The sequence below is a fragment of the Nycticebus coucang genome, chromosome 8, assembly GCF_027406575.1.
Source record: "Nycticebus coucang isolate mNycCou1 chromosome 8, mNycCou1.pri, whole genome shotgun sequence".
NCBI lineage: Eukaryota > Metazoa > Chordata > Mammalia > Primates > Lorisidae > Nycticebus > Nycticebus coucang.
In genome coordinates, this window is record NC_069787.1 from 67,706,604 (window position 1) to 67,719,128 (window position 12,525).

Sequence of the window (12,525 nt, forward strand, 5' to 3'; positions counted from 1 at the left end):
TGGCAGATGGAGAATGTGTTAGTATCAGTAGATTTTACTCATGTTTGGGGATAATTTTCATATTGGGGTTTCTTATGATTAAAATGCTGCTTTAGAAATTTCTTTACCATCTCTTACAATTTAAGAGTTTTTCTGTTTTGTGTATACTAGGTTTGTCCAATGAGTAAGTCTCCGTATGTGGATCCTCATAAATCAGGGCATGAAATCTGGGAAGAATTTTCAATGAGCTTCACCCCAGCAGTGAAAGAAGTGGTGGAATTTGCAAAACGTATTCCAGGATTCAGAGATCTCTCTCAGCATGACCAGGTCAACCTTTTAAAGGCTGGAACTTTTGAGGTAGGTTTTATTTGTCTTGAATGTTGATGGAGAGCCTGCTGTATTTTGTTTTCATTTTTTTCTACGTAAGCTTAGCATATGAACTCCAGGTTCTAGTATTGCTTTCAGGTGAGGGGTTTGCAGTTTCTGCAGAATGTTAGACACCTACTGAAAGCCTAGCCTGATGTTTATTCAGTACAGAATAAGAAGGGTGAATAAGATATGGTTTTGCCTTTTAGGAGATTGCAGAATATATCGGGGGAGGTTTATCAGACATCAGTGATGTGCCACCTCAGATCTTCTGGCTTCAGGGTACTTACTTGAGGATCCTTTCTACTCCAGCTTCTTTGGCAGTGATCTGTTTTTTGTGGGCTAAAGTAGTCAATGCTGCCAACTTTGATAGGATACAGATGCACTCAGGCACTGCCTGTCCTGGTACTATTGATAGTTACGTGTCTTTTTTTTTTTTTTTTTTTTGAGACAGAGTCTCAGCACGTTGCCCTTGGTAGAGTGCCATGGTGTCACAACTCAAAGCAACCTCAAACTCCTGGGCTCAAATGATTCTCTTGCCTCAGCTTCCCAAGTAGCTGGGACTATAGGCACCCGCCACAATGCCCACCTATTTTTTGTTGCAGTTGTTATTGTTGTTTAGCTGATGCATGTGGCTGGTGTATGACTGGTGCCATAACCACTGTGCTATGGGTGCCGAGCCAGATAGTTATGTGTCTTTCACTTCTAGCTGGTCCCAGGGCATCACTTTTGCTGCTCAGGTGTGAGAAGCCTTGAGACCTACTCAGACCTCCGTTAAGCGTAACACTGAAATTTTGGGTGGTGGGGGAAGTTGATATTTGGTGGACCAAATCTTTGAACCTACGATCAATGGGAGAAGGGAACCAAGGGTTATCTTTTTACTTTTTCTCCCTGGGTTTTAGTGTGGTAGGTAAGTCATATCATTGTTAACTGATTGTGATAATTTTGTGTGTGTAGTCTTTTTGGGTTATAGTTTCTTGATGTATTCTAATTAGGGTTTATCTGCTGTTGCATTTGTCTTGACTATTTGGGGTTTTGATGTTTCCAAGTGTTGCTGCATTGAAATGTTGCTATTTTTACTTATGGCATTGAAACCATGTATATACTTGGTTGCCTAAAATGTTTCTTTAATGCCTTTGGCCAGGGCCCATTTTTAAACTTCTTGACATTATTTTTGGTTTAATTTTATATTTGCATTTCAGAATCTTTGTTAGTGGGGTTTCAGAATATCATGGGGTTCAAATATTTTGCCATTGATGGTTAGAATGACTTTCTTTTTGGAGTTTTTACTGCTTTGGTAGATAATTTGTCTTAACAAAGTGTTTGTAGGTAAAAGTTCTTCTTTGACAACTTTCTTTTATATTGGATTTAAAAAAATATATGGGATGTTTGTAACTGACTTGAATACTATGTTATTTTTAGTATTACTATTAAACTTATCCAAATACAGTTAAGTCTTTCTCTTTTTGTAGGTTTTAATGGTACGGTTTGCATCGTTATTTGATGCAAAGGAGCGTACTGTCACCTTTTTAAGTGGAAAGAAGTATAGTGTGGATGATTTACACTCAATGGGAGCAGGGGATCTGCTAAATTCTATGTTTGAATTTAGTGAGAAGCTCAATGCCCTCCAACTTAGCGATGAAGAAATGAGTTTGTTTACAGCAGTTGTCCTGGTGTCTGCAGGTAAGCAAGCTGGTTCAAAATTGTGTTTCACCTAGCATATAGTGACCAACTAGGGAGAAGGTGGAATTTAATTAGGTGAAGGAAGATGCTAAATTATGTGAACGGTTTACTTCTGCATAATTTTTAAAAATTACGACAGTACAGTCAGTGCTATAGGGGTAAAATACATGTAATGTTTAGATCTGGGCCACTTAGATTTACCACTCTTAGTCTTTAGCTTTTGTTTATAATTTTATGCATCTGAATCTTAATTTCATGGATTTTTTTAGAACATTGTATCTCCAGATACAATCTAAGTTTTTTTTTTTGCTGTGGCATCTAGTAGATTTTCCAAGCTGGAAAGTAAAAACCCAGCATTTACAGTATCACGATTATGTAACTAGAGCTCATGGCATTCACATAGTGGGGTTGAAATGATAGAAAAGGTAGTGTAAATCTCTCCCCTAAACCTGCAGCCTGAAAGGGGAATGAATGGTTTTGTACCAGATGACAAATAGATTATTTCCATTCTCTATCAATTGCTTAGAATTAAGCAACATTTATAGTTTGCTTTATCTTTAAAATGACTTTTTGCTTGCCTTGAAATCTATAGTTGCTTTCTAATTTTTTGGTTTTTTAGGTTATTGTCAGAAGAAATGTTAATTTCTAGATCTCATTGTGTATTTTATCCTTACAACAAACCTCTGTGAGCTAGGATATGTTATCTTCAGTTACACAGGCAAGGGGTTTGAGGAATAGAGGGGTTAAATAATTTACCCAGGTGACATTTTTTTCTTTGATGCAGAGTCTCAAGCTGTTGCCCTAGGTAGGCAGCCACGGCTAGAGTGCCGTGCAACCTCAAACTGCAACCTCAAACTCTTGGGCTTAAGTGATTCTCTTGCCTCAGCCTCCCAAGTATCTGGGACTAAAGGTGCCTGCCACAATGCCCAGCTATTTTTTGGTTGCAGTTGTCATTGTTCTTTTTGCTGGCCCGGGCCAGGTTTGAACCCGCCAGCCTCACTGTATGTGGCTGGCACCCTACACACTGAGTTATGGGTGCCGTCCCAGGTCACATTTTTAATTGGGTAAGCAGGTATTCAAACTCCAATTTGGTCGTAAAGCCTTTCCATTATGCTGCTTGTTAACAGAATAGCTCTAATTGCTAAGGGAGGGAAAAGTCTTAAACATGGTATTTGCCTGTGAGATTAAAAGAATTCTGATACTATGAAAGGGGAATTAAACCTGGAAAGTAAGTTTTTTTTTTTTTTTTTCTTTCAGGTTATGTAAAATGTCAGTAGTTACTTCTAGTTGAAGATCAGGGATTGGCATTTAGGTGTGAGGCCAAAGCACATTTAGACACAGATTTCATTGTCTTTTTTAGAAGATTTTTTTTTTTTTTTTTCTGGGAGACAGTCTCAAGCTGTCATCAGTGTCACAGCTCACAGCAACCTCCAACACTTGGGCTTAAGAGATTCTCTTGCCTAGGCCTCCCAAGTAGCTGGGACTACAGGCGCTCACCATAATGCCCAGCTATTTTTTTTGTTGTTGTTGTTGAAATTGTCATTGTTGTTTTAGCTGGCCCAGGCCGGGTTCGAACCTGCCAGCCTCGGTGTATGTGGCCGGCGCACTACCACCGAGCTATGGGCACTACCCAAATAGAAGTTTTTTTTTTTTTTTTTGAGACACAACATCAAGCTGTAGCCCTGGGTAGATTGCCATGGCATCACAGCTCACAGCAACCTCCAACTCCTGGGCTCAAGTGATTCTCCTGCCTCCACCTCCCAAGTAGCTGGGACTACAGGCGCCTGCCACAATGCCTGGCTATTGTTTTTTGATGTAGCCGTCATTGTTTGGTGGGCCCGGGCTGGGTTCGAACCCGCCCAGCTCAGGTGTATGTGGCTGGTGCCTTACCCACTTGAACCACAGGCGCCAAGCCCCCAAATAGAAGTTTTTATTGAAAGTATTTGACTTCTATCCAGTAAGAATTGAATACTTAGATTGAGGAGTACAGGCTTGGGAGCAAGATGAAGAACCAGCTCAGGAAGTAGAAGAAGACATATCATAAATTAAACTATGCAAGTAGTAGGGTAGCATTTAGTGCATTATTTAGAAGATGAATTTCCACTTTAGGATGTACATTCTAACATTATAGTCTCCAGAAGATTGCTTATGAGGCAGCCAGATTTATAGTTAGATCTTTGGTCTTACAGTCATAAAAGACCCATGATTTTCGAAATTAAAGGTTCAGAAAGATTTAATATGATTTACATTTTTAAGGTATGGGCATCCATTTCCCTGGAGTTCTGAGTTGTATAAAGAAGTGTAGGTCCGGGGTGGCACCTGTGGCTCAAGGAGTAGGGCGCCGGTCCCATATGCCGGAGGTGGCGGGTTCAAACCCAGCCCCGGCCAAAAACCAAAAAAAAAAAAAAAAAAAAAAGAAGTGTAGGTCCATGCCTCTAACCCTAATACTCTGGGAGGCTGAGGTGGGTGGACTACTTGAGCTTAAGAGTTTGAGAACAGCCTGACAAGAATGAGACCTTGCTTCTTAAAAAAAACAGCTGGGCATTGTGGTGGGAACCTGTAGTCCCAGCTGATGGGTCCGCTGAGGCAAGAGGATCACTTGAATCCGAGAGTTGGAGGTTGCTGTGAGCTATGATGCCACAGCGCTCTACCGAGGGTGACAAAGTAAGACTGTCTCAAAATAAAAAAGCATAGACCATCTAAACACAAAATATTCACTGAAGGACCAGCTACTTATAACCCACTCAAATATCCTTCCCCACTACCAGTTTTTTGTTTCTTTGGCCATCTAGATTATTTTGATTGTGAGGGTTACGATTATTCGTACTGTTTTGTCTTATACATTGATGATCCTGTGATTGAAACGAATTACAGTCGTGTGTCACTGAGTGACAGATATGTTTTGAGAACAGAGTCATTAGGTGGTTTCATTATTGTGCGAACAGCACAGGGTAGGTGGTATAGCCTATTAAACCTGGGCTCTATGGTATAGCCTATTCCTCCTGGGCTACCAACCTGTACAGCTTGTTCCTCTTCTGGAAATAGTTCACAGTGATTTCTGTATCTAAACATATCTAAACATACAGGTACAGTAAAAATAACAGCATGAAAAATAAGAAACAGTACACTTGTATAGGGCATTTACCATGAATGGGCTTGCAGGACTTGTAGTTGTCTGGGTGGGTGAATGTGAAGGCCTAAGACATTATTGTAGACTTATAAACACTGTACACTTGCTATGCTAAATTTATTAATTTTCTTTTTCTTCATTAATAAATTAATCTTAGGTTGATTGTAACTTTATAAACTTTAAAAAATTTTCAAACTTTTTGACTCTTTTGTAATAACATTTAGCTTAAACACATTGTACAGCTGTACAAAATTATTTTCCTTCCTTATGACCTTATTCCATGATTTTTTTTCCTATTCAAAATATTATTATTTTTTTTTTTTGAGACGGGGTCTCACTTTGTCATCCTGGCTAGAGTGCTGTGGCGTCATAGCTCACAGTAACCTCAAACTCTTGGGCTCAAGTGATCCTCAGCCTCCTGAGAACATTTTTTTTTTTTTTTAACTTTTCAAACTTTTAAGACACACAGTAGTAGGCTACACAGGGTCAGAATCACCAGTGTCACTGCCTTCCACCTCTGCATCTTGGTCTCACTGGAAGTTCTATCAGGGGTAATAACATGCTTGGAGTTGTCATCTCCTATGATAACAATGCCGCTTTCTGAATATCTCCTGAAGGACCTGAGACCGCTTTATAGTTAACTTTTTTTTTCTGAATAAGTAGGAGGAGTATACTGTAAAATAATGATAAAATGTGTAGGATAGTAGATCAATACTTAAACTAATAACAGTAGTTTATTATCATTACTGAGTATCATGTACTGTTTATAATTGTACATGCTAGACTTTTATGTGACTGGCAGCACAGTAGGTTTGTTTATAACAGCATTGCCACAAACATGCAGTGTGTTGCACTATGATATTGTGACAACTACAGCATTACTAGGCAATAGGAATCTTTCAGCTCTGTGATAATTTCACGGGAGCACCATTGTATTTGCAGTCTGTTGCTGACTGAAACATCATTATGTGGCACATGGCTGTGCTTTTTTCTGCCAAAATGTAAGCTCCTTAAAGGACAGAATTTTGGTTTGTTTCGTTCACTCCTGATTCCCTGGCACCTAGAAGAGTAACTAGATGTACATTCAGTAAGTGGTGAATGATTTAATGAAGTGCAAGAATGTTTAAAAATTACTTGAATATCAGAGGCAAGAGAAACTATTCAAAGCATTACTAAAGGCTTTAGTTCTTTTTTTCTTTTAAAAAAAATAATCCCTTGAGTCATAAAATTAATTTAATTATTTAATTATTTTTGCAAAGGTGGTCTTATGAATGGCTAAAGTTAAATGTGAAGAAGCTGGGCGCAGTGGCTCACTCCTGTAATCCTAGCACTTTGGGAGGCTGAGGCTGGAGGATCTCACTTGAGGCCAGGAGTTCATTTTTTCTGCATTTAGAGTTAATCTAACTTTCCTTCAATGCTATTATATTTTAATCTTTGTTCTAAGTATTTGCACTGCAAGTGGCTTTTCTTCAGTTACCACTTTTTTTTTTGAAAAGTTATTTCAATATTTATTCATATTTGAGATCATTTTAATTTGGTTCAGTCACCACTTTTAATGGAAGACCTCTTCAACTACAACTTCAAGTACAACTTCACTACTGAGGGCCCTTGAATGTTTCTTTTGCCCTCTATTGTAAAGAGGGAAAATAGGCCTTGCAGCTGACAAAGGCCTTGTAGCTGAAAAAAAGTCTGTGGGCAAACTACAGAGGTTTGGCTAATTTTAAGATACTTTAGTGGCTGGTTAATGCCAAATCACTTAATTTGTTGACATATTGTATGACATAATAAACAGTATGCTAAATAAAAGTGAATATAGGGTAGTATAACTAGTATAATACAGTTGCATAGTATTAGCTATCTGTTATTATATAACAAATTATTGTAAAACTTGGTTAAAAATGGAAACATTTACTATCTCACAGTTATTGAGGGTTGGGGTATGATATGTGCCTCTGACTCAAGGTTTCTTAGAAGATTGTAGTCAAGGCTTTGCACTGTAGCTCAGTGGCTAGGGCTCCAGCCACATACACCGGAGCTGGAAGGTTCGAACCCAGCCTGCGCCTGCCAAACAACAATGACAATTACAGCCAAAAAATACCTGGGCATTGTGGTGGATGCCTGTAGTCCCAGCTAGTTGGTAGTCGGGAGGCAAGAGAATCGCTTAAACCCAAGAGTTTGAGGTTGCTGTGAGCTGTGACGCTACAGCACTCTACTGAGGGCAACATAGTGCGACTCTGTCTCAAAAAAAAATTAAAAAAAAGATTGTAATCAAGCTGTAGACAGGGTGTGGTCTCCTATGAAGGCTTGAGTAAGGAAAGATCTGCTTTCAGGCTTATGTGCTTATTGGCAAAGTTCAGTTTCTTGCAAGCTGCTGGACTGAGCATCTCAGTTCCTTGCAGAATATTGTCTGGAGACTACTCTTAGGTTCTTACGTGGGTCTTTACATAGGGCAGCTCATAACATGGCAGAGTGACAGAGGCCATAGCTTTTTGTACCTAATGTCAGAAGTCTGACATCACTTCTACCATTTTATTTTCATAAGAAGTGGGCAGAGGTTTGGCTAATTTTAAGATACTTTATTGCTGGCGATGCCAACTCACTAATTTGTTCACATGTTGTATGACAGGAGTGAGTGTAGCCAACTTGAGAGGGGATTATGCAAGGGTGTGCATACCAGCATGAGAGGATCATTGGAGGCCACTATGGAGGCTACCTGCTGTGCGTGCTGACATAACAAAGGGGCATATATTCCACATAGTAAAAATATGTACTACATTATTTTGCCAACTAGAAGCAGTTGAAATCAACAGATGTCATTAAGTTTTAAAAATCAGAACCTCTGATTTTTTTTAGAACCTCGAATCTTTTGTGAATAAAAATTCTTAAGCAGTAAAGAAGTTTAATTTATCAAATGTATTGTATGATATATACGTAATGTGTTTTTATTTTATTTATTTATTTATTTTTTTGAGACAGAGTCTCAGGCTGTCACCCTGAGTAGGGTGCTGTGGCATCACAGCTCACAGCAACCTCAAACTCTTGGGCTTAAGAGAGTCTCTTGCCTTAGCTGACTACAGGTGCCCACCACCAATGCCCTGCTTTTTTTTTGCAGTTTTTGGCCAGGGTCGGGCTTGAACCCACCACTTCTGTAGGGCCCGTGCCCTACTCACTGAACCACAGGCACCATCCAATGCCCGGCTATTTTTGTTGTTGTTGGAATTGTTGTTTTATCTGGCCCAGGCCGGGTTCGAACCTGCCAGCCTCAGTGTATGTGGCCAGCACCCTACCCACTAAGCCACCAGCACAGTCAATGTGTGTGTGTTTTTTTTTTTTTAGAGACAGAGTCTCTTTTTGTTGCCCTCGGTAGAGGGGTGTGGCATCACAGCTCACAGCAATCTCCAGCTCTTGGGCTTAGGTGATTTTCTTGCCTCAGCCTCCCGAGTAGCTGGGACTATAGGCACCCACCACAACAGCCAGCTATTTTTTTGTTGCAGTTTGGCCGGGGCTGGGTTTGAACTCGCTACCCTTGGTATATGGGGCCAGCACTCTACTCACTGAGCCACAGGCGCCACCCAAATGTGTTTTATAATACAGTAGATAGCTGGAAAATTTGCCAATGAGATTTTTAAGTTTGTCAGTTATTCTTTGCCTTTGTTTGAATGTGTATAACTTTGGTTTGAATTCATTAGTGAGATTTATGAACAAGAATTATATTTAATGTTAATAATATGTCCCCTCCTTCATATTTACTTATTTCTCTCATCAGATCGTTCTGGAATAGAAAATGTCAACTCCGTGGAAGCTTTGCAGGAAACTCTCATCCGTGCCCTAAGGACCTTAATAATGAAAAACCATCCAAATGAGGCCTCTATTTTTACAAAACTACTTCTAAAGTTGCCAGATCTTCGATCTTTAAACAACATGCACTCTGAGGAGCTCTTGGCCTTTAAAGTTCACCCTTAAGGCCTTTGTTTATTTAAAGATGAACTGATGCTAACTGTACATTTTGTGCTAAAATGCTTATTTATATGTGTATACCTTATGTGGAGATAGAAAAGACGTTTAAGACAATACAAGATTGTAGGCTATCTCTGTAATCATGCCGTAGCTGTTTGGATTGAGAGCTCTTCAGCCACGATTAGACGTTGACCGCATCTCCCCAAAAGACCAATCAGCTGTGTCGCACTTAAACTGGAGAAGTTACACTGAATTATAATCACACTGAATGTTAGACTTTTTCATCTGCCAAACCAAAAACCATTTTGATCTCCCTGTGGTATAAATATAACGCACAATCGCAAGTATATGAGGACTTAGAAATTAATCCTTTGTAGTAGATATTCTGTTGAATGATGGAAATCTTGTTGCCACCACAAGACTATTTAGTTTGATAATTGGAAACTTGAGGAGTTAGGAGATCTCATGTCTGTATTTTACTCTGCCACTGTTAAAGTGTATGATCCTGGGCAGGTTACTTGGTTGTGGAAAATGAGAATCAATAGTATTACCAATGCCCCTCAAAGAGATACTAAAAAATGTCTGTAAAGCATATTTACCTCTTGGGAGATAGGCACTATGTAAATAAGGTAAAATTTTTGTTGTAATTATTCATAATAACATTCTTTTCTTATTTCTAAGCATTTCTAGGAAATCATTTCACAGTTCACACCAACCATTTATTATTCAGGGTTCCTGCATATGTGTGGGGTATCCTCCTGATATACAAATATTCAAAGTTTATGGGTACATCAGATGCATAGTATGTGTACATAATATGTATGTGAATATAGTTAAATATATTTCTTCACAATATTTTAAACTGTGAAGAACTTAACTTTATCATACAATAAACTTAAAACAAGAGGTGTCAAAAGACCCAAATTAGGTGCATTATACCTGTTGATGATAATATAACCATTGCTTTAAAATGTTTAGACAGTAGAATATTGAATTTATGCTCTATTTTGTTTATTTAAGCAACACTTAATGTAAAAGTGCAACAGGCAGTTAAGCCCAGATTTTAAAAAGTATGTATTTTATAGTTCATCTTTGGTAAAATCTTTGGTTCGAGGTACTAGTTGTTTAAAAGTTCATTTATATTCTTTTTTTTTTGTGCTAAAAAAGGTTGCATTGCTGTCCTTTATACACATGCTGCAGCTTGATGATAAAGAGTTTTGATTCTTTCTGGAGAACTAATGTTTAAGGAAACTGTGTTTAGTATGATGCCCTGTGTGCGCGCGTGTGTGGTTCTGAGTCCACTTCTTTTTTTCCTAAATAACACTACAGGGATTTTGTGAAAATAGATTTAATCTATAATTTGAAAAATCATTTAGTGTGTGACCTGCAGGCTTGGAAATGGTATATAGTCAAAAACATTTCATCCACATTCCTAATAGTGGGGTTCATTAAATAGAAAAGATCAGCCTCTGTATATGGCAGTAGGAGAAATAACCAAAGTTGAGGATTTTATGTATGTTTTTCCCTGGAAAATAGCAATTAATTGGATTTTCTTGTTAAAGGTTGCCTTCTGTAAAAAGTTTGGATTATATAAAATTGCAAAAATAAGAGTCTGCTTGACTGCATTAAGCCTGTTATTTTCATGATGTGTGAGCAGAATGCCCTATTTTGTAATCTTGTTTAACTCGTTGCTACTGGGACTTGAATTTCTGTGGCGCTAGTTAAGTAAGTAAAAAAAAAATTGAACCCTCTCGTTATTAAAGAGGAAAGGCAATGGTGATGTCTGTAATACAATATAAACCATAATTGTGATTTACCTTAGTAGGTATGACTTTTATGGGATATACGGTATAGTTTTTGTGAATTCTTTACATGATAGCATTATCTTTTTATAATTTTTTTTCCTAAGATAAACAAATGCATAGTTTTCTTCTATGGGGGATAGAAACAGCTTTTGAAGTAATATTGAAAACCCCAAAGATCATGTTAATTGTTAATTTTTGCCTTTTGCATAAGTCTCTTTATAACATGTATCTTTAAAACAATTAAGTCTTTAGGAATGTGTAATCAGAACTGTTAGTATTGCTTATAAAACTTTAGTTAGGTTCAATATGTACATGTATACATCTCTATATAGATATATAGATTTGCATTTTGTCTTATAAAATTTCATTTGAATGAATTCTTCCTATAGGTAATGGGGAAAAAATTAACAGTTCGTATGCCCCTCATAGCATTTCTATATTTGAAAATAGCCCAAATATGAAACTTCTGATTCTAAAATTAAACCAGCAGCCTATTACAAGCACATTCTTTGATTGAATCTTTGGTTATAAATCTACTAAATGCAGAGAAGACAACCAATTTAGGAAACTTCTGAGTTGGTGGGACACTGTTGATTGATTAATGTACTGTACGAATTAAGTGATGCTTTAACTCTAATTTTATATTTTAAAGTTAAAATATGGGCATTATGTCAGCAAACTTCAGGGCATTATGTCAGCAAGCTAAAACATTTTTTTCCTGTGCTTTTTAACATATCTCTTTATATGATCTGAGAGAGGATTCAGGCTTTTCAAAAGAAATAGCTGAGGGAAATGGGAAACATCTTGGGATGAATCTTAACCTTATGTTGATGGTTTAATTACAGATCAAAAATTAGAAGGAAATTTCAGTGGATTAAGTGTATAGCTTTCCTATCTGCATTTCAAGAAATTGCCATTGTAACTTGATAAGAGATGATTTATTTTATGTAAACATCATTGCAAAGCAAGGTGTAGAAGCTCAGCTAGATTTATTACTGTGCACGAGAGTAAATACCTATCTCAATTCTTTTCCAATATAAAGTTTGCTGAATGTACAAGAAGAGTTTCTCACTTAGGATATAGAATTTTTTAGGGGTGGGGGGGGGGCTCTGACATGAAATTGTTACCGATAAACAAAGATTGACTTGATTTGATCCAGAAGATAAAACTTGAAGTTATTCTTGAACTAACGTGGAAAAGTAAAATGGCTATTGTTTTAAAAAATGATAAATACATTGTTGATAGGATATGAAGTTAAGTTTATTTTCTATAAACTGTAATTGAAGAGAACATGGATAATATCTTCATGTTTCTGAGAAGTAATCTGTACATGGGGGGAGGGGACAATAAATATTATTTCTAACCAAGTGTGGTGGTGTTTGGTGTCTGTCTGGATGCTTTTGTAAGACTTAACTTACTACAAGTTATCTTTCCCCTGAGCATATCTCATGTAAAACTCAGAATTTGTGGGCGGTGCCTGTGGCTCAGTGGGTAGGACGCCGGCCCCATATACCGAGAGTGGCGGGTTCAAACCCAGCCCCTGCCAAACTGCAACAAAAAAATAGCCAGGCATTGTGGTGGGCGCCTGTAGTCCCAGCTACTCGG

The 12,525-nt window shown here is 37.9% G+C and overlaps 1 protein-coding gene across 1 annotated transcript in view; it reads left to right on the plus strand.

Annotated features, from left to right (window-relative positions):
• NR1D2 (nuclear receptor subfamily 1 group D member 2) overlaps window positions 1-12,287 on the plus strand; it is a 39,644-nt gene extending 27,357 nt beyond the window's left edge. The window contains exons 6-8 of the mRNA XM_053599549.1: window positions 151-336; window positions 1,818-2,028; window positions 8,925-12,287. Coding sequence (XP_053455524.1) covers window positions 151-336; window positions 1,818-2,028; window positions 8,925-9,121 — 594 coding nt within the window. The 3' untranslated portion in view covers window positions 9,122-12,287. The remainder of the gene's footprint in view (window positions 1-150; window positions 337-1,817; window positions 2,029-8,924) is intronic.
• Window positions 12,288-12,525: the final 238 nt, after the last annotated feature.